The sequence below is a fragment of the Anticarsia gemmatalis genome, chromosome 30 (genome assembly GCF_050436995.1).
Source record: "Anticarsia gemmatalis isolate Benzon Research Colony breed Stoneville strain chromosome 30, ilAntGemm2 primary, whole genome shotgun sequence".
In the NCBI taxonomy this organism is placed as follows: Eukaryota; Metazoa; Arthropoda; class Insecta; order Lepidoptera; family Erebidae; genus Anticarsia; species Anticarsia gemmatalis.
In genome coordinates this window covers 5,222,457-5,248,769 of record NC_134774.1, presented here as the reverse complement: position 1 = coordinate 5,248,769, position 26,313 = coordinate 5,222,457, and the positions used below count along the sequence as shown (strand labels likewise).

The window sequence follows — 26,313 nt, the reverse complement described above, 5'->3', positions numbered from 1 at the left end:
TCTTTGGAATTCCCCCCAAGTAGGTAAAAAGAGGGAAAAATGATTGTTTAAAAGATTAGAATGTTTTTTGTTGTGAAAACTGGAATACTATAATCTGCGCGGCCATTAGTTAAGTGAAATTACTTTATACAGAGTTCATATTTTGAAGGCAATAAACTATGGTAGTGGCATGTTGTATATAATTACTTATACTTCAATTTATTACGATATCGTATGGTTAGCCTTCTTCTTATCGTATGGTTAGTGGTCAACCTAGTGTCAAAGTTGTTCAAGCCAGGCCTTTGACGTGGCTTAACGACTGTTATCTTAATTGACAACAACCGGGACCGACTTTTTACGTGCCCTCCGAAGCACGGAGACGCCCATTTCAAATACAACTATGCGGTCACCCATCTATGGAATGACCGCGCGTTATTTAACCCACAGATCGTTTACCGACCGGTGAGCGCAACTGGCTATGGGCGTCTCCATGATTTATGGTAAATTATACATTTACCAAATTTTACATGGCTAAGTAAATATGCCACAGTTGGTGGTAGTTTAATGCACATAAAAAATATATAAATGTCTATATAAAATACAATATTTTTTGTTTTATATAAACTCTAGTCTTATATACTTGTATAGATATATTTAGAGAGAGTGCGACTCAGGATTTTTAAAAATTGTTTTTTTTTGTATGGTTTTTTTGTAAAAATATTGAATAAAAATAAGTTTGTTGTTTATTTTAAGAGAAGTATTATAGTTAATGTTTTCAAAATGTGAATGAGAATAGCAATTGAAATGTAAAAATTACATTTTAACCCATTAATGTCCCACTGCTGGGTACATGTCTCTATGAGAGGTAGAGTACATCACAGTGATCAAGTGACACTTTACATTACTACAACAACTGTTTAAACAACTCTCACACATGACATTGCTCGCGTTTGCCTTGAGTCCACCACGCTGACCAAGTGCGGGGACTTTGTATACCTTCAAGAACTGTTCAAAACAACTCTCAGGCATGCAAGCTTGCATCACGATGTTTTCCTTCACCGTTGTAACAAGTGATCATTATTTGTAATACACACATAACTTGGAAAAGTCATTGGTGTGTTGCCTCGGGTTCAAACCAATGACCACTGCTCTTTTCAATGTTATAAATCGAAATGTGTATTAGAAATAATGATCACGTTGTTATAACGGTGAAGGAACGAGGAATGTCATGTGTGAGAGTTGTTTAAACAGTTGTTGTAGTAATGTAAAGTGTCACTTGATCACTGTGATGTACTCTACCTCTCATAGAGACACGTGCCCAGCAGTGGGACAGCAGTGGGACTGTTATTTTGATTGCTTATCTCATTGATAACTCAGTGTAATATAGATGTTATTACTGTTATTAATTATAGACTTGATTAAATGTTTATAAAAAAAACACTATTTTTTTTATTATTTTCGCGATATTACCTCAAAACCTGTTTGCAAAACTGTATAGTTCAAAATCAAAATCAAATAATTTTTTCAATAAGTAGAATGCTGACACTTATGATAGTCAATGATACAGAGAGTTAATTTACCGCCAGTTCGGAAGAGCCAATGAGTAGAGCTGCCAACAAACTCCTGGACACTATTTCATCACCAAGTATGTTATACAAATTTCTACTACAATCCATTGATTATGTAAAATCACACCTTTTCTTAGGTGTAGGCAGAGACCAAAGAACGTCACTTGGTACGATCCTCACAAACTTCCCTTGCTTCATTCACATACATACATGTTGTCATACAGGACCGCCGGTTACGAACACCTGACCTTTTTACAACACATCTAGATTTAAAATTTACTTACATAGTCTTCTTCTTCTTATCGTATGGTTAGTGGTCAACCTAGTATCAAAGTTGTTCAAGCCGCCCGAGGGCCTTTGACATGGCTTAACGACTGTTATCTTAGTAGATAATAACCGGGACCGACTTTTAACGTGCCCTCCGAAGCACAGAGACGCCCAGTTCGAATACCACTATGCGGTCACCCATCTATGTTATAACCGCGCCAAGGGTTGCTTAAACCACAGATCGTTTACCGACCGGTGAGCGCAATTGGCTATGGACGCCTCATAATATATCACATAGTATATATGGGCTATAAATAATTTATTTTATTAATAAAGAAATAAATATATTTTTAATAAAAGTCATTAAATAAATATTAATATCACTAGTTTATTCACAAAATTGCTTATATTTTTCATAATAATGTTCTCTACTTCTAAATAATAATAATATTGCACAATGTTTTATTCTAATATTATTATAACTTAATATTAATTATTATGTACTTCAAACTTCTAACGATTTTGGTTCAAGAGATATTGGAAATTATGAAATTTCTACATTTTGAGAAATAAACGACTGATAAGATAATAATGTAATGCTTTTTTAACCAAATGTAATATAAATACAATGTTTTGAATCACATAATAACTTTTTTGTATTATACTCGTGAGATTACAAACGTGCGAACTACGTCATAATTAAAAGAATCATGTGTAGTGACTGAGAGACTCCAATATAATGACATCACGTAGTGAACACGTTTGTTATAAGACCAGTATAGAAATTACTACATTTTAACTACCGAAGAATAGGGTTACTTTAGGAAAATTTGGGGTTAATTTGATTGTAAATTTTGTAGCTTTAGTATTTTTTTAAAAGACATCTCCCGCAATAAGAATTTCTCTAGTGTCGCGGAGATTTTTACAAACATAGAAACATCTGTGAGATTCGAACCCACGACCTCCCGACGCAATGGTATCGGCGTGGTGAGCTAAACCACTGCGCCACGGAGGCAGTCAAATAAGTAAATAGCTCGCATCAATAGCTAGCGACGAGTGCAGTGTTCTGGTTCTAGATACTGAAAATCGCTATGAATAAAATTGTAGCATTTCAAATAGTGTAATAGACCTTAAACATGATCATTTCTTTCCATATTAAAGTAACCCCTGTATTCTAAAAGTAACCTGTTCGACCAGTACATTAATAATAATCTCCAATAGTAGTTGTAAGTAAATAAATAAAATATTGTCTATAGGATTACGAGGGTAAGAGATCAGCGCCATCTAGTGGACAATAGACAAAGTTTAGATACTATTTTAACATTTTATTATTTACAAATTTCCAAAGAATTGAACATTTTTTACGTTTTAAAATGTAATTTTAATTGATTCCACTTATTACTATTGACTAGTCATGATATTAAATAAATAAATATCATTGGACAACTCACACACGGTCATTTGATTACAAACTAAGCAGAGCTTGTACTGTAACTGAATAACTGATAAACATACTTATATAGATACATTAACAAGCTCAGAACAGATACTCGTGCTCATCACACAAAGATTTGTCCCGGGTGGGATTGGAACCACACGCGACGCTACGGTTATTGCGGCGAGGTGATATATAATACTTTGGGTTAAATCTTTGGTAGAGTTAAGTATATATAGTATATGTAGAATTTATTTATGTTATTTACTAATATTAGGTATTACCGGAGTATAGTCTTATATACTCTTCAATTAATATTAGAAACAAAGAATGAGGATATCAATGGCAAATAAAAAATCGTATTAAAATGTATAATTTGGTTTTCTTACTTATTTTACACTTTTATATGTTACTATTTAAATAATACAAGACCTAGCCTCTTGCCCAGCAGTGGGACACCTACAAGTTACAAATAGCACAAAATTTCCTGTTTCAGAACAAGGTTTTTTCACGATTTTAGAATCAAAATATAATAATGTATTGAAAAAACTAAGGTATCTGAAAGTAATTGAACAGAAAAATATCTCTTAATTAATTTCCGCCGTGGAAAATATTTAACAAAAACACTTATACTACTATAAAATAAAATATAATTTAACCCATGTATGTCCCACTGCTGGGCAAGGGTCTCCTCCTGTAATAAGGGAGGGGTTAGGCCTTGAGTCCACCACACTATGCCACGCCTTTAGTTCACTCACAATAAATAAATAAATATCATTGAACAACTCACACACGGTCATTTGATTCCAAACTAATCAGATCTTGTACTGTAACCAAATAACTGATAAACATACTTATATATTAGGTCGGGGAAAAAGTCTTGTCGCATTATAGTATGTATGAACTTGTAATAAAAATGTTCTCTACACAAAAAAGCTCGATATTTGGGTATCTCACGAGCTCACTGAAAGAAACCTAATGAACCGTGTACTCATTTGTGATTCTTGAAGACAATTTTATTACAAGTTCGTACATACTATAATGCGAAAAGACTTTTTCTCGAACTAATACTTGTAAATACATACTTATATAGATACATTAATGACCAATATTGCTTGATTTTTAACTTAACTATCGTAATGCTGCAGATGTTGATGGTAGTACCTCCGTGCCTGGTAGTCCTGGCCTTGCGGGAGGTACTGGGGGTACACCACCCCGCCGTACAGCTGCGAGAGCACGTCGTAGGGGGGAGGGGGCGCGGGGGGTGACCGAGCGCGGGGGGGTGTCGCCATGCTGAATAAAGCTTCAGGATCGCATACAAACTTGTATACGTAGCGTTCACCTGGAGATAAAAAATTACATTCAAATCATTATAAATTACATCACCGGGAGTTGTTATGCCACAGATAGACACGTCACACTTATTACAACCCTTTTTTTGAGTGAGTGGAGTCACGAAATATGTTGTTTAAAATATTTGGAGTGTTTAGAAATTTTTAGATACATCTTGAAAACTTGAACTCAGTTGCTTTGAAGTGAAAAGATTATTTCTGATAGAATTAAAAATGGAAGATTGAGCTGTGTTAAGCAAATAAACAAAACATTATAAACCCTCTATGTAATATAGTTTTGGTTTAAACATAGATAATAACGACTTACCGGCTACTTTCTGCATGATGCCCTTCTCGTAGTAATAGCGTAGTGAGCGTGACAACTTGTCGTAGTTCATCGCTGGACGATTCTTCTGAGCACCCCAGCGACGTGCCACCTGAACAGAAATGGTATTATTCTTAAAATAAATTTAACCCATTACTGTCCCACTGCTGGACAAGGGTCTCCTCCCGTAATGAGGGAGGGGTTAGGCCGTGAGTCCACCACGCTGACCAAGTGCGGGGACTTTGGATACAAGAACTAGCACTACTAAGAGACTCTTGCCTAAGTAGTGGGACAGTCATTGTATTCAAAATATTGAGATTTCATTTACACAATTAATTTAAAGGTCTGTACTACTGTACAATTGTGACATGTAGAGGCTTGTGGATGCATGTGGATTCTTCTTCCCCTAGCGTGTGGTTAGAGGTCAACCTAGGGTCAAAGTTGTTCAAGCCGCCCGAAGGCATTTGACGTGGCTTAAGGACTGTGGATTAAAGCCTACTCCTCACCTCCTCAGGCTCGTGCAGCTTGAACTCCAGCCCCCTGCCGGTCCACGCCACGCAGCGCGCGCCCTCCGCCAGCAGAGACACCAGGAACTGCCACAGTTGCAGCGCGCCGCGACGACCTCCACCTGGTATGAATTGTATTATAACTACATGATTATTCTCATTTAGTAATTTGTTAAACATTAGTCGAGTGGTATAAGTTGGTACTTCCCACGCAAGTCGTCGCAGGATCGAATCCGAGGCAACACACCATTGACTTCTCCAAGTTATGTGTGTTCTAGCTGACTCGCGAAACTTCGCTTGTGGCACATCTATATCTATACTAATATTATAAAGCTGAAGAGTTTGTCTGTTTGTTTGTTTGTTTGAACGCGCTAATCTCAGGAACTACTGGTCCGATTTGAAAAATTCTTTCAGTGTTAGATAGCCCATTTATCGAGGAAGGCTATAGACTATATATCATCACGCTACAACTAATAGGAGCAGAGTACCAGTAAAAATGTTACAAAAAACGGGGAAAATTCGATCCATTCTCTCTTATGTGACGCAAGCAAAGTTGCGCGAATCAGCTAATACACACATAACTTGGAAAAGCCATTGGTGTGTTGCCTCGGATTCGAACCTGCGATCCTGCGGAAGTACCAACTTATACCACTCGACCAATGTTTAACAAATTGCTATATGACTATTTCAAATACTTTGCCCAAAATTTATTAAATAAGGGATATTATGTATTTGAATTAGATGCGTTTTCTTACGCTAAGTGGTACCTACCTGCATGTGTGGTGGTGACGTGTTGGTGTGGTGACGCGGCGTCGTTGCGAGCTGACGGCGCCGGCGCGGCCGACGAGCACAGGGAACTGCTCACTGAAAGATGTAACATAACTTATGAAAATATGTGGCAAACAAACTAGCACTGGACTCAAGGCCTCTCACTCGTTTAGGAGGAGACCCTTGCCCTGCAGTGGGACGATAATGGGTTAAAAAAAACACATTGGCAATATAATGGTAAGAAACAGTCGTTTAGTTTTTCTAATTTATATATCTTTCTTCTAATTATGTTGTAGTCAGCTTCCAGTCTCACCGGATGCAGCTGAATACCAGTATTGTACATGCAGCGACTGTCTATCAGACCTACACAACACAGTTACCTGACTTATAACATGATACCCATCGTTGAGACTGTTAACGACTGACACAGATCTTTGAATTTGTGCCTAATTTAAATTAATAAATTAGATGGAGAGTGTTACTCTTTCTCTTATTTAAATAAATAAATAATGTTCCAGCAGTAGCGCTAATCCAAGCTCGCTCTAAGTAGCCGTATATTACGTCGGGAAAAAAGTATTTTCGCATTATAGTTTGTATGAACTTGTAATAAAATGTTTTCTCTGCACAAAAAAGTTCGACATTTGGGTACCTCACGAGCTCTCTGAAAGAAACCTAATGAACTGTGTACTCATTTGTGATTCTTGAAGCCAAAGAGATTTTATTAAGTTCATGCATACTATAATGCGAAATGACTTTTTCCCCGACCTAATACTAACCTAACTTCTCGTCCCAGTGCTGATGATGCTCGGCGCTGCTGGACACCTCCTCCCTGTCGCGAGGCTCCTCCGTGACCTCCTCCGTACACTTGCCGTATGATGGCGGACATCTACATATGCACAATTAAAATCTTTGTAAAACAGAATAGATTCAAGATAAAAGAATAATATTTGGTGAATTTTTAACATTTATTGAGGGCATGCTAAGTCCCCAACCCGCACTTGGCCAGCGTGGTGGACTTAAGGTTTAACATCTGCCTCGTCTGGGAAGAGACCTTTGCCCAGCAGTGGGACAGCAATCGGTTAAAAAACATGTATAACTTTTACTGTAGTTTAAAATTGTATTAACGAAAAAAAAATTTTGATAAGTAAAAAAGCTAACCTGTGCAACTGTGTTGTGTAATGTTCCCTATAATCTGTCCGAGTCTCTTCGCCCTCTCCTTTACATCTGAAAATAACAACAAATCTTATTTAAATCAGTCAAATATTTTATCTTTTTTTACAATAAGTAGTTATATAAGTCACTCATAGATGTCACTGTATAATTTTAATTAGTTATTTACCGCTAGATGGCAGTAAATTTTGTTATAGCTACTGATGTTATACCTACTAGATGTCTCTATTTTTTTAGTTCAACTACTTTATAACAGATGTCACTGTTTTATTTATTATTGTAATGAAATCATTTATTCATTTAGATCAAATGCCGACACTTATGATAGTCAATAATACTACTGACTACTATTGTTATTCTTCATCAGATTTCACAGCATTTAAACTTTTATCTAAACTCCGCTAAATGCCGTTAAGTATTGTTGCGACTATTACCTACTAGATGTCGCTGTTAGTTTCATAAAACCGCTCTAACCAAGGTGTGAGGTACATTTAACGTTTGTTTATCTCTTCAATAGCGTTTAAACCCATACTTAGAAACAAAACAAATTGAATAGATAAACTACCGCTAAATGTGCCTCAGAAACGTAGCATGAGTGCTGTTGTAATATTTCTTCAAATTCAAATTATTTATTGCGGACTATGTGTACAGAAATAAAGGTTTTAACAATAGGTATTAATAACATGGTAGCCTGTTAGGGCATTGCAATTTACATGTTTAACAATTGTTTCAGTTTCAGAACACGCATTAAATTGATTGATATTATTCAATTAAAAAGTAACAAATTTTACATAGGACATCATGTTTCAACTACTCGCTACTAGATGTCGCTACTCACGGCGGATGTTGTTCGACGAGCGTGTGTCCGTGGTGTCGTCCGTACAGTTGGGGGTGTGTGTGTGAGTGGGGGTGCTCGTAGGGGCGCGTCGAGCTTGGGGTAGTAGTCTCTCTGGAATAAGTCATTTGATTTAATTATTAAATGGCGACAAATTGGTTGAAAATGCGAGAGAAATCGGTTCGATTGCTTTTATAAGTTTTGATTTCACGATATTTGCTTACTTTTTTAGTTTATGACTGTCCCACTGCTAGGCAAGGGTCTCCTCCCGAATGAGGGAGGGGTCAGACCTTGGCCACGCTGGCCAAGTCCAGTTTGAGTATTTTGTATACCCTCAAGAGAAGTGCTATATAATTTTATGCATGTAAGGTTTCATCACGATGTTTTCCTTCACCGTTGGAACAATTGATGGTTATTTCTAATACACTTTTAACTTGGAAAAGTCATTGGTGTGTTGCTTCAGTACTTTAGTACTTAATATTCTGTGCTTCATGTTCGAACCTGCAAACACTTGCGTGGGAGGTACCAACTTATAGCACTTGGCTACGCTTGGGACCCCGTTAATCATATTCCCTGCTATAGCGGCATCAGAAATACATAATTTGTGAAAATTCCAGCTTTCTTGCTATCACAGTTTATGAGATACAGCCTGGAGACAGGCAGAAAGACAGCGGAGCTTGGTAATTGGGGTCCCGTTTTACCCTTTGGGGACGGAACTCTAAAAATACCAGTTAATTTACTAACCTAGTATGTTGGTAGTGCAGCCCCCAGGGTATGGGGTAGGGCTGTCCTTGCTGCGCCATCTCACCACCCCAGGTCCTCCGAGCACCTGGTCATCGCTGACACCTGCACGACAAAACATTATATACTTTAATTTTATTAAATAAATATCATTGGACAACTCACACACGGTCATTTGAACATAAACTAAGCAGAGCTTGTACTGTAATCAAATCTATACTAATCTATACTATCTATACTAATATTATAAAGCTGAAGAGATTGTTTGTTTGTTTGTTTGAACGCGCTAATCTCAGGAACTTCTGGTCCGATTTGAAAAATTATTTCAGTGTTAGATAGTGCATTTATCGAGGAAGGCTACAGGTTATATATCATCACGCTACGACCAATAGGAGCAGAGAACCAGTAAAAAATGTAACAAAAACGGGGAAAAATTTGAATCATTCTCTCTTATGTGACGCAAGCGAAGTTGCGCGGGTCAGCTAGTGTCAAACTCACACACGGTCATTTGATTACAAACTAAGCAGAGCTTGTACTGTAACCAGACAACTGATAAACAAACTTATATACTTGTAAATACATACTTATATAGATACATTAACAAGCTCAGAACAGATACTCGTGCTCATCACACAAATATTAGTCCCGGGTGGGATTGGAACCACACGCGGCGCTACGGTTATTGCGGCTAGGTGACCACGTTAACTACTGCGACAAACGTGCAGTTAAATCTTTGCATCAATACTTGCACGTCTCTCTCTGTATATGTGTGTGCGTTTGCTTGTAAATATGCTACTTTCATTCGAGTAATTTGTGTGGCGATGAAGTCGTCGCCGCCGCACAAATCAAATTTCCTTTGAGATCAACACGCATAGAGAACGCCGTGAGTAAACATGTGTTGAAAATGTACATCAAATATTCATGCACTACTTTTGAAATATTAAAGAAAACGCACAATATTTTAATTGTTTCACACTTAAATCAGTCTAGTCTTTCTTCCAAACTATGTTGTAGTCAGCTTCCAGTCTCACCGGATGCAGCTGAATACCAGTATTGTACATGCAGCGACTGTCTATCAGACCTACACAACACAGTTACCTGACTTATAACACGATACTAAGACTGTCAGACTTTCAAGCTTCTGACTACTGTTAAAGATCTTTGAAAATAACAGCCGGGACTTACAATTTAACGTGCCTTCCGAAACACGGAGGAACTCGATATGTATAAGATGATCATTTATGCTGGGGCTACATTAGCGGGCTATGGCGAATATTCGTGTTAACGCGATGAATGTGGCCGGGTTCATCGTGTCATCGCGTAGTATTCGGGCGAAGACGATGTAGTATCGAGGAGCTGTCGGTAAACTGGCGCGAATCAAAGGGATTTGTCGCGCCAATATTCGCTTAGGTGGCTACATCTACGTCAATTCAGTGTCGTCCAGACTTTGAAGCGAGACGGACGTGCATTTAATTTTTTACACTATGGAGTGGAGTAACGAAAAAGTGTTAAATAAAGAACAGCACAAGGCACGATGCATCGCGTCAACTCGACACGAATCTTCGCCCGCCTTAATGTAGACAAGAACATCGCCCATACCCGAACACGATGTTTTTGTCGCGCCAACACCATACGAATCTTCGCTCGCTAATGTAGCCCCGGCATTACAGAACAACCTAGGCAAGCGTACTTAACCTGAGAGATCGATCCGCGTTGCTGTCGACAAGTAATTTTTTACAATACTGATTGAAAAATTATTTACAAATACCCTCAGGTTATAAACTTGATTCTTTAAATAAAACAAACAGTGTTATGATTGATTCCTTCCCTCCACGCAGGAAGAGACGACAAGGCGACAAGGCGACAAGTCGTAAGATTCGTGTCGCGTTTGTCGCTAAATCGCATTACTGTTCCGATTTGTCGCGTAATTTCCGGAGCGACAGTCGCGGTGTGTAGGTGTTATATTTAAATACTAGCAGACCCGCGTGGTTTCACTCGCAAAAAAGTTAGCTTAAATAAAATTTGACTTCCATCAAAATCCTTTCTTAGCGGATGTCTACGTCATAACATGTACCTGCATGACAAATGTCAGCTCGATCCGTCCTGTGGTTTGTGCTGTGCGTTGATAGATCACTATGTCAGTCAGTCACATTTGAGTTATATATAAGGTCGGAGAAAAAGTCTTTTCGCATTATAGTATTGTACGAACTTGTATTAAAATCTAATTATCTATCTAATTAAAATTAGGGTAAAACTCCGGGCTCGCTAAGACTTGTACTTTTTTTTTTATTCAGTGTCAAAGTTGCGCGAGTCAGCTAGTGAAATTATAATCAACGCCTCTGACGAGCGTCGTAGGAACTATTTTGGTAGTACATGCTAAATGTCGAACTTTCGATACTCGACAGTACCGACTGCACAGAATCGTGCTATTGATAGCAAAATCTATTCAGTCAATTTATCTCTCAAAGAATATCTTCGTACTAATTGTGTTTTGTATAACGACAGGCGCGGCGGGGAGTCCCGGAGTCCCGGGGAGTCCCGGCGAGTCCCGCGCCGCAGACTTCCGGCCCGGGATTAGAACGCAGATAGCTTAGTAAGTTGATTATTGATTTGCTGTCTTCTACAATCGATGGAGCGATGAAAAGAAAGTGAGTAAGACAGACTTGAGAGTTATTGAGTTTTCAGTAACCTTTTCAGTCTGAAATTGAGCTTAAATTGTGTAAAACTGTTTTGTGTTTGATATTGTAGTTGTTTTTTAGTTTTTCTTATAGGAGAGGATGGCAAAAATACTAGTTTGAAGTCGTTCTTTGGGACTGTTTGGGTGATGTGTTGTAAAAAGGTCAGGTGTTCGTAACCGACGGTCCTGTATGACAACATGTATGTGTGTGAATGAGGCAAGGGAAGTTTGTAAGGATCGTACCAAGTGACGTTCTTTGGTCTCTGCCTACATAGTTTTTCTCTCTGCCTTCAGGAATACGGTGTGAATAATATGGTCACCCATCTACAGAACAATCTCGGCAAGTGTAGTTTTTTTTTTTTTTTTAATAATAATTCTTTATTGTGGATCATAGGTAGGTACATAATACAGGTGTTATAATTAAAAATATGTCGTTCAGCTATGTCCCGCCGTTTAGGCATACAATAGTTGCAATAATAAAATTAAATTAATTAAATCTATACTAATATTATAAAGCTGAAGAGTTTGTTTGTTTGTTTGTTTGTTTGAACGCGCTAATCTCAGGAACTACGGGTCCGATTTGAAGAATTCTTTCAATGTTAGATAGCCCATTTACCGAGGAAGGTTATAGGCTATATATCATCACGCTACGACCAATAGGAGCAGAGTACCAGTAGAAAATGTTACAAAAACGGGGAAAATCTTGATTCTCTCTTATGTGACGCAAGCGAAGTTGCGCGAGTCAGCTATAAATGAATAATTGGCTTATGTACATTTATATTTCGCTCAATGTTAATAATAGCTATGTCATGAAAATTACAATGTTTACTATACAGGAAAATTTTTAAATTAATAGAAATCTAATACATCATGACTGACTTAAAGTATAATGTAGTAGTGATTTATCAGTGAGAAAGGCTTTTATTGAGTAATAACACTTATTTATTAACAGATCATGCAATTTTTTCTTATTGCAGCTATTTCAGTGACCATTCTTATCTCTTTCGGAATATTATTGTATATGGGTGTAGCTATACAGAATATACTTTCATGCATAAGATGAGTTTTACTAGCAACTATTTGCAATTTATCTTTATGTCTCATTCGTTTACTGTAGTTGAAAAGCGTAGGGTTATTTTTAACAAATAATGCAACTTCAAGAATATATAGACTCGGAAAGGTTAAAATTTTGGAATCTATAAAGTATGGTACACATGTATCGGTGCTTCGCAGATTAAACATAGCCCGTAGACAGCGTTTTTGTGCTACGAATATGCGACCCTTGTCTGTGCTATTACCCCAGAATATTACACCATATCTAAGGGTTGAACTGACATAGCCATGGTAAGCTGTCAGGAGTGTTTCCTTATTTGATACTTTTCTTAACCTACTAAGAGCATATGAAAACTGATTTAGTTTTTTACATATAACGTCAACATGTATTTTCCAGTTCATTTTGTTGTCAATATGTAATCCTAGAAATTTTGTTACTTCGATTTCTTCTATGTTGCTATCGAGATACCCAACTTTAATAGAAGCTGTGCGTTGTCCTCTTAATTTAAAATCCATTATTTTAGTTTTATCGATGTTGATCATTAAATTATTTAACTTAAGCCAGTCTACAATTGTTGCTAAAGATTGATTTATTTCAGTTTCAAGGTTAGAGGAATCTTTCCCGTTAAATAGTATAGTGCTATCGTCAGCAAATAGTGTGATGTCATGATTGGTTACTGTAGGCAGGTTATTTATATATATGAGAAAGAACAATGGACCTAAAACACTCCCTTGTGGAACTCCGAATTGAGCTATTCCAGCTTCAGATGTAAAGACTTCTTCAGTCATTGACCTAGGATTCAGATGACGAATCTCTGTGTATTGTTTCCTACTTGAAAGATACGATTTTACAAGATCATACACATTTCCTCTTATACCATATGCATACATTTTATTTAATAGGGTATTATGTTCGACGCGGTCAAATGCTTTTGACATATCCATGTATAACGCAATAGCCGGTAACCCTCTGTCTAATTTAAACAACACTTTTTGTAAAAAATTGTATATAGCAAGATTTATAGATCTATTCTTTCTAAAACCATATTAGCTAGGTGTTAGAATATTGTAACTTTCAAGAAATTTATTTTAATCTCAGAGATCGATCCGCGCGGCTATTGTTAACTAAGCCACGAGCTCCTCTCTGATCCCATGTTACAATAGGAACAAAAAGTAGCATAGTATTTTGTTTAGCATATATTAGGTCGGGGAAAAAGTCCTTTCGCATTATACTTAGTATATATGAACTTGTAATAAAATCTCTATGGCTTCAAGAATCACAAATGAGTACATTCATTAGGTTTCTTTCAGAGCTCGTGAGGTAGTCAAATATCGAGCTTTTTTGTGTAGAGAAAAGATTTTATTACAAGTTCATACATATTATGCGAACAGACTTTTTCCCCGACCTAATATTTAAACGTCACTATAATCAATATATTGACATAGAGGGAGGGTTATTCAAATAACCAATAACCTAATGAGCCGCGTCATGTTGTGATAATACATTGTAACATTGACTTCATTTAAATGATTACTGGCGCCCATAGCCGGTTACACTCACCGGTCGGCAAACGATCTGTGGGTTAAGCAAACGTTGCCGCGGTCATACCATAGATGGGTGACCGCATAGTGGTATTTGAACTGGGCGTCTCCGTGCTCCGGAGGTCATGTAAAAAGTCGGTCCCGGTTGTTGTCAATTAAGATAACAGTCGTTAAGCCACGTCAAAGGCTGCGGCTTGAACAACTTTGACACTAGGTTGACCACTAACCATACGATAAGAAGAAGAATGATTACTAGAATAAAGTAGAAGCAAAGTAGGGATATTTGGAAGTTAAAAATAAGTATCATTGGACAACTCACACACAGTCATTTGATTCCAAACTAAGCAGAGCTTGTACTGTAACCAAATCATCAATCAATATATTTAACTGCACGTTTGGCGCAGTAGTTAAAGTGGTCCGTCGCTGCGATAACCGTAGCGCCGCGTGTGGTGGGTTCGAATCCCACCCGGGACAAGTCTTTGTGTGATGACCACGAGTATTTGTTCTGAGCCTGGATGTCAATTTATCTATATAAGTATGTATTTACAAGTATATAAGTATGTTTATCAGTTATTTGGTTACAGTACAAGCTCTGCTTAGTTTGGAAACAATTGACCGTGTGTGAGTTGGCCACGTTGTTATAACGGTGAAGGAACGAGCAATGTCACGTGTGAGAGTTGTTTAAACAGTTGTTGTAGTAATGTAAAGTGTCACTTGATCACTGTGATGTACTCTACCTCTCATAGAGACATGTACCCAGCAGTAGGATTATGATCACGTTGTTATAACGGTGAAGGAACGAGCAATGTCATGTGTGAGAGTTGTTTAAACAGTTGTTGTAGTAATGTAAAGTGTCACTTGATCACTGTGATGTACTCTACCTCTCATAGAGACATGTACCCAGCAGTAGGATTATGATCACGTTGTTATAACGGTGAAGGAACGAGCAATGTCATGTGTGAGAGTTGTTTAAACAGTTGTTGTAGTAATGTAAAGTGTCACTTGATCACTGTGATGTACTCTACCTCTCATAGAGACATGTACCCAGCAGTAGGATTATGATCACGTTGTTATAACGGTGAAGGAACGAGCAATGTCATGTGTGAGAGTTGTTTAAACAGTTGTTGTAGTAATGTAAAGTGTCACTTGATCACTGTGATGTACTCTACCTCTCATAGAGACATGTACCCAGCAGTAGGATTATGATCACGTTGTTATAACGGTGAAGGAACGAGCAATGTCATGTGTGAGAGTTGTTTAAACAGTTGTTGTAGTAATGTAAAGTGTCACTTGATCACTGTGATGTACTCTACCTCTCATAGAGACATGCTAGTGGGACTGTACTAAATATCGCTATATTTGCTTCTCTACGTAATATTCCATGCAGACAGACCTTGGTTTAAGAGCTAGTAAAGTATTTAAACGGGGCGGGAGGCGGGACCGGAAGCGGATGCGCCCCCCACTCCCCCTCCCCCCTACTAATGGAGGGGATGTATACATGTATGGAAGAGAAAAGAGTTGATGTTTTAAATCTATAATGGTATTGTTTTTTTCTGGGCGAGGAGCTCGTGGCTTTAGTACAGCCACGCGGATCGAGCTCTGAGGTTAAGCTACGCTTGCCGATTTTGTTCTATGGATGGGTGAGCTATGATAGGTGGTATTTTATGTTATTTCTGTGATAAGTGGTATTTTACACTTTTTACGTGCCTTCCGAAACACGGAGACACTCAGGTGAAATACCACTATGCTGTCATCCATCTATGGAATGACCGCGCCAACGGTTGCTTAACTAACAGATCGTTGATCGGTGAGCGCAACTGGCTATGAGCGCCTTCGCATTTATAATACTAGCTGACTTGCACAACTTCGCTTGCGTCACATAAGAGAGAATGGATAAAAATTTTCCCCGTTTTTGTTACATTTTTCACTGGTACTCTGCTCCTATTGGCCGTAGTGTGATAATATATAGCCTAAAGCCTTCCTCGATAAATGGTCTATCTAACACTGAAATATTTTTTCAAATCGGACCAGCAGTACCTGAGATTAGCGCGTTCAAACAAACAAACTCTTCAGCTTTATAATATTAGTATAGATTTATGAAAAAATCGTGACGGAATGATAAAAATCAATTTTGTATAATAAAAAGTCAACAATACTTTAAGATACACCACGATTTCACCTCCCTGCTTACACCATTGTTATTATAATATCACGCCGCAAATGATTAGAATACGTAATAAACTACCCCTAGATATTTCACCCCTAGGGGCTGATTGACTTATTGACAGATGTTGATAAACGAAAATTTGAAAAAAATATTAGGTCGGGGAAAAAGTCTTTTCGCATTATAGTATGTATGAACTTGTAATAACATCTCTTTGGCTTCAAGAATCACAAATGAGTACACGGTTCATTAGGTTTCTTTCAGTGAGCTCGTGAGGTAGCCAAATATCGAGCTTTTTTTGTGTAGAGAAAAGATTTTATTACAAGTTCATACATACTATAATGCGAAATGACTTTTTCATAGGTAAATTACTACCGTGGTAAGGTGCATAATATTATAATGCAACGGGTCATACCTATGACTTTTCGAAGTTATTTTAAATGCATCAGAAATAATGTGTAAATCCCGATTCCTTGAGAACTCCGGGATAAAAAGTAGCCTATGTGTTATTCTGGGTTTTCAGCTACCTACATACCAAATAACATCGTAATCGATTCAATAGTATTTGCGTGAAAGAGTAACAAACATACTCACAAACTGTCGCATTTATAATATTAGTGGGATTTTATTTCAATATAGAAATTTCACAGTAAAATCCATCTATGTAATGTTACTTAACACACTGATCGTTTGCCGACCGGTCCGCCCTTTCACATACCTTCAGACCGCTTACAATAGGGGTATAAGCAGCTAATGTGCTTTAATATTTAACCGTCTGTAAGCTCTCATCTCCAAAACTCTCGAGGGACTGTTAGCTGTACAAGGAAGCCCGGATTTGCTCGTTTTGTTACCAATCTGTTGCTAGGGGAAGAGTTTTACACTTATTTATAAAAGAAATGTTTGTTTGACTGCCTCCGTGGCGCAGTGGTTTAGGTCGCCACGCTATTGCGTCGGAAGGTCGTGGGTTCGATTCCCACACGGAACAATTATTTGGGCGATTCGCAAATAATTGTTTCGGGTCTGATTGTACCTTGTGCCCGTTGTTTGTATGTTTGTAAAAGTCCCCGCGTCACAAGAGCAATTCTTAGTGCGGGAGTTGTCTTTTTCAAAAAGAAAAATATTTTCTGTTGGATAGCCTATTTATGGAGTAAGGCTATATAATATAGGCTATATAACATCACGCTACGACCAACAAGAGCTGAGTATCAGAAATTTTTTTTACAAAAACGGGAAAAAATACGACTAAATCTCTCTGTTGTGACACAAGCGAAGCAGGGCGAGTCAGCTAGTTTAAAAACAACCAGTGACCACTCACTCTCCTCTCACCACACCACACCTTTTAACTAACAAAACTTCTCAAAAATTTTACACGACGCAAGAATCGAACTCCCTACAACAAATCAAGTATAAAAGTCACAAGTCTTTGTAGAAGTTACAACAATGGGGTGGCTACCCCTCACTCATTAGCTAATTGTGTGACGACACCTGCTCGCGACAATGGCGACGCGACCCCTAAACACAAAAACTATATACTATACTACGTACTATTATAATTACTATTTACGACCACTGTAGATCCAATGTCGAGCTATAAGCTGGACAGTATGGGCCTATTTGACGCTACAAGAGATCTGTAGCCGCTTATAGAACCACTATACTTCTTACTAAAGGAGCCTAAGGCGTTATAAAAATCCTTTAACCGGCCATTGTGCAGCTTGTTATAGCGCTTGTGTGCTAGTTGGGTAGTATTGACTTTATATTAGGTCGGGGAAAAAGTCTTTTCGCATTATAGTAGCCAGTTGCCTCACCGCTCGGTAAACGATCTGTGGGTTAAACCTTGGCGCAATCAGTCCGTAGATGGGTGACCGCATAGTGGTATTTGAACGCGTCTCCGTGCTTCGGAGAACACGTTAAAAGTCGTTCCCGGTTGTTGTCAATTAAGATAACAGTCGTTAAGCCATGTCAAAGGCTGCGAGCTTGAACAACTTTGACACTAGGTTGACCACTAACCATACGATAGGAAGAAGATTATAGTACGTATGAACTTGTAATAAAATCTTTTCTCTACACAAAAAAGCTCGATATTTGTGTACCTCACGAGCTCACTGAAAGAAACCTAATGAACCGTGTACTCATTTGTGATTGTTGAAGCTAAAGAGAGTTTTATTACAAGTTCTTACATAGGTACTATAATGCGAAAAGATATTTTCCCCGACCTAATATAATGATAATAATGTCCTATAATAGCAGTGATAGCCCAGTGGTTTAAGTTGGAAGCTCTCATGCATGTGGTTGCAAGATCGACTCGAGGCAACACCCCAATGACTTTTCCAAGTTGTGTGTATTAGAAATAATGATCACTTGTTCCAACGGTGAAGGAAAACATCGTGATGCAAATTTGCATGCCTGAGAGTTGTTTAGAATAGTTCTTGAAGGTATGCGAAGTCTCCGCACTTGTTCAACGTGGTGGACTTAAGACCTAACCCCTCGCTCATTACGGGAGGAGGAGAACCTTGCCCAGCAGTGGGACAATAATAGGTTAAATTTATTATTTTCTTATTTACCTGACTTTTGACCATTCTGGTTCTTGACCCTAGGTCAAACACAGACTACATATTTTTACACAAAAAAAACATTTTAGCTAGAAATTTTGCATAAATTAAAAACTTCATTTTTTAATAACAATATTTTTTTTATCCACTCGAAAATTAAAAGTATTAAAGGGTTAACCCGTATTAGCCCCTAACCCTCGAGTGCTGGGGTATAAACAGCCTGTTCATTTAGCATCTCTCAATTATTTACAGTGGCCATTACACGCCTGTTCTCTCCGTTTAGGGTTAACTCTTTAAGGGTGGAATAAGGGTTTATAAATTAATTGCGTGATTTTTGATAGATTTTTTTAAAGACTGTTTGTGTTCCAGTCTGGTTATCTATTTCTGAAGAGTTTGTTTGTTTGGATGCGCTAATCTCAGAAACTACTGGTGCGATTTGAAAAATTCTTTCAGTGTTAGATAGTCCATTTATTGAGGAATGCTATAGGCTACATATCATCACGCTACGACCAATAGGAACAGAGCAGCAATAAAAAATGTTGCAAAAACGGGGAAAATTTTGCTCCATTCTCTTACGGACATTCAAACCCGAGACCTCTGTCTAACAGTCCCATTCTCTACCAATGCACCTCAGGGCTAGTTTAAACAACTTACTTAATATAACATAATCTAATATCGCCGGCCGATTATCTAAAGTTAACCTGTCAATATTTAGTCTACAGCCGTGGGGTCTAAAACGCCCGGTATGGCCTGGGGTCGAATGTGCCTCGCAGAGGGTTGAATGTGTACACAGAGGGTTAATAGACCGTGCTTTTTATTAGTTGAGGCTATGAAATATGCGGGAGGGAATCAAATAAATTTATTGAGTTTTTTTCGGAATATAAGTTGCGTTTGTACGTTTTAAGAAATTAACCACGTGTAAATTTCATTATTATCATATATTATCTATACTAATATTATAAAGCTGAAGAGTTTGTTTGTTTGATTGTTTGTTTGTTTGTTTGTTTGTTTGAACGCGCTAATCTCAGGAACTACTGGTCCGATTTGAAAAATTCTTTCAGTGTTAGATAGCCCATTTCTTGAGGAAGGCTATATAACATCACGGTTTGGTCATTAGGAGCGGAGTAGCAACGAAAAATGTTATAAAAACGGGGAAAATTTTGACCCATTCTCTTAGGTGACGCAAGCGAAGTTGCGCAGGTCAGCTAGTACATTATAAAGTTGGTTATTTCTCTATATGAATTAATAAAAAATAAAATAAATTTAACTAATTAATGTCCCACTGCTGGGCAAGGGTCTCCTCCCGCAATGAGGGAGGGTTTAGGCCTTGAGTCCACCACGCTGGCCAAGTGCGGGTTGGGGACTTTGCATGCCCTCAATAAATGTATTAAACAAATTTTAGGCATGAAAGGTTTCCTCACGATGTTTTCCTTCATCGTTGGAACAAGTGATATTTATTTCTAATACACACATAACTTGGAAAAGTCATTGGTGTGTTGCCTCGGGTTCGAACCTGCGACCACTGGAGTGGGAGGTGTCAAATTATACCACTTGGCTATTACTTGGCCAGGCTGATGGACTCAAGGTCCAAGCCCTCTTGTTTGGGAGGAGACCCTTGCCCAGTAGTGGGACAGTAATGGGTTAGAAAAAGAAACTGTACTTTGCAGTCCGCTGTTTCAATGGCCTCTGTCAGTCTAAATTATTTGTTAAACAGTATCAGTAGCAGTTTGTGTATCGTTGCGCTTTTAATAACTTCATTCAATATTTACAAGGGATAAGCAGGGATTATGTCCTACCTAATAGACGGCGGCCAGTTTCATTGAAATTATTTTTTTAAACAACTCCCGCACTAAGAATTGTTCTTGTGTCGCGGGGACTTTTACAAATATACAAACAACGGACACAAAGTACAACTACTTTGGCAATATTTTTAGTGTTAGTTAAGCCCTTTTGCATATTGCAAATTTTCTCATTATCAGCTATCATTGATAATTGTAAGCCGTCGGGCGGCTTACACAACTTTGACACTAGGTTGATCACTAATCATACGAAAATAAATTAAAAATCTTTATATGGACTTATACCTGGTTCTTATTTCTGTGCCTCTAGTGAAAAACAGTATAAGTCCAATTTTCTAGACATTTAAAAAAAAAATGTCTAGAAAATTGGATGATTTTCAATCTATTGATAAAAACAGAGATTGTTTGTCTATATAAATGAGAAAATTAACAATATGCAAAAGGGCTTAACATACATTAAAAATATTGCGAAAGTGGTTGTACTTTGTATCCGTTGTTTGTATGTTTGTAAAAGTCCCCGCGATACGAGCACCTCTTGGTGCGGGAGTTGACATTTAAAAAATAAAACAGCCAGAAAAAATATATTGAAAGACGGTTGTATTTATGTTCACTTGTATGGTCTCTTTAACCAGAAATAGCCCTATATGAGTTGCAAAAGGGTTAACAAGGTTAACACAATTGTCACACAATTGTGTCCGAGGGGTGACCGTGCGCTAAGGGTAGCGCCCCGTGTGGTTCATTAGTATAAGTGTCACTGCTATTTGATTAGCACCCCGAAAGGGCTCTCTACAGGTGGTCAAAGGGTTATCTATACTAATATTATAAAGCTGAAGAGTTTGTTTGTTTGAACGCGCTAATCTCAGGAACTACTGGTCCGATTTCAAAAAATTTTTCGGTGTCAGATAAGCCATTTATCGAGGAAGGCTATAGGCTATATATCATCACGCTACGACCAATAGGAGCAGAGTACCAGTAAAAAATGTTACAAACACGGGGGAAAATTTAATAATTATCTTTAAAATTAACTAGCTGACTCGCGCAACTTCGCTTGCGTAACATAATAGACAATGGGTCATTATTTACCCCGTTTTTGTAACATTTCTTATTCGTACTCTGCTCCTATTGGTCGTAGCGTGATGATATATGGCCTATAACCTTCCTCAATAAATGGGCTATCTAACACTGAAAGAATTTTTCAAATCGGTCCAGTAGTTCCTGAGATTAGCGCGTTCAAACAAACAAACAAACAATCAAACAAACAAACAAACTTTTCAGCTTTATAATATTAGTATAGATAACACTATTACTCAGTAATCGAACCGGCATACACCGTCAATGCAATTACTGAACATTTAATAACAAAATCTACAATATCTCTTAAACGCATATTTCAAAGACCAAATAAATTTTCTTTTGATCAAATAATCCTACGCTGACAACCTTATATCATTATACAAAATTAAAAATACACTTTGAAAACAAAACCAAACGACTTTACCGTTATAGACATAAAGTCCAAATTTGCTTAACAAAATTGTTCCACAACCGCATTAAACATTTGTCATCGAATATTCGGTTGGTAAATTCATTTTTGTTAGAGCAGTAGTCTTTATACCGATAGAAATAAGGTCGGTTTTTGTTTGTCAATGTTTTGTAGTGAGTGTATGTATGTATGTGTGTGTAGAGTTTATTTTTGATTCGCACCACGGGATGTCACCTTTGTAGGGTGACTAAAATTTAAGGGAAAATTGTAAAGATTTTCTATTTTTTCATTGAGAAAAGTATAAGTATGAATCAATTAGTTTTTCTTCCAACTATGTTGTAGCCAGCTTCCAGTCTCACCGGATGCAGCTGAATACCAGTATTGTACATGCAGCGACTGTCTATCAGACCTACACAACACAGTTACCTGACTTATAACACGATACTAAGACTGATTGTCAGAATTTCAAGCTTCTGACTACTATTAACGACCAACGTTGGTTTCCGTACCAAAAAGGTCATAATAGATTGCACTGTCCGTCCGTCTGTCACCAATCATTTCATGAACAGTGATAACTAAACGACTGAAATTTTCACAAAATATTATATTATCTTAGAAATATTTATCACTTGCTCTAACAGTAAAGGAAAACATCGTGATGCAACCTTGCATGCCTGAGAGTTGTTTTGAACAGTTCTTGAAGGTATGCAAAGTCCCCGCACTTGGTCAGCGTGGTGGACTCAAGGCCTAACCCCTTCCCTTCGTTTGGGTGGAGACCCTTGCCCAGCAGTGTGATATTGGTGGGTTGAATTTATTTTAATTTTTTTCTAGGTTTTGCCCAAAACTTCGTCCGCGTGGTTTGTAACTAAGCACAAATTTTTCATACAACTTTTCATCCCCAATTTTATCCCCTTGAGGGTAGAATTGATCAAAATCCTTCCTTAACGGATGTCTACGTCATAACATGTACCTGCATGTCAAATGTCAGCTCGATCCGTCCAGTGGTTTGTGCTGTGCGTTGATATATCACTATGTCAGTCAGTCACCTTTTAAGTTATTTAGATAGATCATGTGAGAAAGAATGTCCTACCCACCTGTGTTTCTCCACTGTCACCCTACATTTGCGGCTGACGTTTGGTGATGTTTGATCACCGCCTCCACGTGGGGTCTACCCCCTGACCCCACGACCCCCGCCGCGGCAATTATACACCCATTGACAGACAGTTATGAAAAGTGGTTACAAATCTAAGAGTTTCATCCCCTATTCTAACTTTTAAAGGTCGATTTTTTAAAATAGTAGTAGTACTGGTTATCAAAATCAAAGATTTTTTTATGTAGGTCAAATGCTGACACTTATGATAGTCCTAATGGTCGTAGCTTAAAGTATGTAGCTTATAGCCTTCCTCAATAAATAGCTATTAAACGGTAAAAAAAATATTACTCTTTTCGTGACTTCGACTTCGAAAAAAATCTTCGGGTTAAGCTTATTCATTACTTATTTTTGTAAATCATCGGATGTTTCAACCTAGTGTCAAAGTTGTTCAAGTCGACCTTTGACATGACTTACGACTGTTATCTTAATTGACAACAACCGGGACCGACTTTAAACGCTCAATTCACAGCAACAAACCCATTTTATAGTAGCCAGGAGACGCCCAGTACAAAAACCACTATGCGGTCACCCATCCATTCAATACGCTAAAGATTGCTTAACCCGCAGATCGATTACCGACCGGTGAAATATTCTTGTATGTACTAAATTCTGAGTAGCAGGACATATGAAACATTTTCAACGAAATCAAATCATAGCGATATGTGGGTGCAATTCTACTTATTTCTTTAAGAATACAGCCATTTTTATAAGCAAGTATTTTTGCAATGACTTAGCGTACTTTTTGCTCGATATTGAAGTCTACAAATTAACATACAATAAGGTTTTGTATGCTAAAAAAGTAGGGACTGGTTAGTACAAGCATTCGTCTTCCCACGTAGTGATTGATTCAGAACTAATATCATTTTCAAAACGCATTCAGATTCAACTTTGCGATGTTTTTTTCGTTAAAAAGACAACTCCCGCACAAATAATTGCTCTTGTGTCGCGGGGACTTTTACATACATACAAACAACGGACACAAAGTACAACCGGACCCGAAATAGTAACACTATTTGTGGGTTGCATAAGACTAAGAAAAAACTGTAAAAATTATACAACACTTACCTAAATTAAAATAGTTTTTTTTATAGGTAACACTGTCACACTGTATTTTTGAAACGCACAACACTGCACTTTTAATTTTGAAATAACGACACTGAAACAATATAATTTTAATGATAAATGTGTAGTTATATGAAATAGCACTATAAGAGGTAGGGTTTTTTATATAAATATACTAGCTGATCCGGCAAACGTTGCTTTGCCAAATAAATTAATATAAATTGTGTCACTTAGGTGTATGAAAAATTGATGTTGGCCGATTCTCAGACCTACTCAATATGCTCACAAAATTTCATGAGAATCGGTCAAGCCGTTTCGGTGGAGTATGGCAACGAAAACTGTGACGCGAGAATTTTATATAAGTATTAGATTATATTGTATCAAATGGAAATCGAAAACACGACATACCATACTCCCTCTACTCATACACCCTCTTATTCATAAACACACTATAAACCTATTTTAGTCAAAAAACTACAATATGTTTTCTCTTTTTCATTTCGCTAAGGAGTGAAAGAAACAAAACACTTTATTAAGCCTTTCATAACTTCATATATTTTTATGAATAAGAGGTTTACTATCGAGCTACTCGTTAGGAAACCGGCAGAAATCTGGAAGATAATTGCGAACTATTGAGTATCAACATTTTGACATTAGTACAGAAAAGAAAAATAAAAAAGATTCGTTCGGAATACTTATCTTGTAAATATAATTAACTTAACTGTGTTTTAAATAATTTTAAACCTTTTATAGGATTTTGTGGATAAAAAATAATCACGTAAGTTCTTTATTCTAATAAATATTGTTTTAGTATATGATTAGCATATTACAAAAATATATCAATATAAAAATTTCATAGTTAAAGTTGTTCAACGAAACTTTTAACACAAAAAAAAGAATCACCGTCTATTTATTTTGCTTTTGTTGAAGCAGGCAAAGGAAACAATACCTATACAGCCTCGTCTTCCTAAAATATTCAATATGGATTATTTAAATAATAAAATAGGTAAATATCATTGGACAACTCACACACGGTCATTTTATTAGAAACTAAGCAAAGCTTGTACTGTGACCAGATAACTGATAAACATACTTATATACTTGTAAATACATACTTATATGGATAAATTGACAATTTATAAATTTTAATAATAAAAAAAAATCCAATATGGATTATTTATGGATTATTTCAATAATTTATTCTAATAAAAATTTTAAAAAATATTTTATTTCAAAATGCCTGTTTTAAATTGCCCCAAAGTGCGTTTTAGCAAAAATTATTATTTAATAAGATTTTTTTTAGTGTTTGGTAGAAAATGGCGCCCTTAAAGAACATAGTTCTTGTAAAAATCCGCTAGGGGCGCTGATAAATTTTTCATACTAAATTTCTCGATAGCTAGCCGGTTGTCGATACTCAATAGTTTCTAATCGCTATGCAATGTTTCTGTCTCATAGATCAGAAAGATCTTTGAAATTGACAGCCGGGACCCACAATTTAACGTGCATTCCGAAACACGGAGGAACTCTATATGTATAATATGGTCACCCATCCACAAAATAACTTGTTATTTAGCCACGAATAGAGAACAAGTGGTAACTATTTACTATACAAAAAAAAATCTAAAATACAGCTTGTATGGGATTCCCTAAGGAGGGGGGGGGAGGTGGGGGTGTCAAATAGAGGACGAAAGTCAACTTATTTTTCTTAATACGCGAGCGAAGCCACACGGGTCCACTAGTTACAGTAAACAAATAAAATTTGAAAATACTTAATTACCTATTGAACTATAATCACTGAAATCACAATTAATTCACTTTTTTATTCCCGTAAGCTACTATCACCAAGACAGTCAGATTTATACTAACTCCTGAGGGTAGTAAAGTAGGCGTGGTCTGTGTTAGC

General features: G+C 37.2%; 1 protein-coding gene across 2 annotated transcripts; it reads right to left on the bottom strand.

Annotated features, from left to right (window-relative positions):
• Positions 1–2,398: 2,398 nt before the first annotated feature.
• On the bottom strand, positions 2,399–26,239 carry LOC142985420 (uncharacterized). Of its 2 annotated transcripts, XM_076133577.1 has the most exons (10): positions 26,188–26,239; positions 24,414–24,504; positions 8,929–9,030; positions 8,188–8,298; positions 7,338–7,403; positions 6,956–7,065; positions 6,183–6,275; positions 5,412–5,533; positions 4,909–5,017; positions 2,399–4,591 (listed from the first exon to the last, which is right to left on the bottom strand). In XM_076133577.1, exons 3-10 carry the CDS (start codon positions 8,985–8,987, stop codon positions 4,377–4,379), a joined length of 885 nt encoding a protein of 294 aa, XP_075989692.1. In that variant the 5' UTR covers positions 8,988–9,030; positions 24,414–24,504; positions 26,188–26,239; the 3' UTR covers positions 2,399–4,376. The 2 variants fall into 2 exon arrangements, with proteins under 2 accessions (XP_075989692.1, XP_075989693.1); XM_076133578.1 differs by lacking the exons at positions 24,414–24,504; positions 26,188–26,239 and adding an exon at positions 9,510–9,624.
• Between the last annotated feature and the right edge of the window lie 74 nt (positions 26,240–26,313).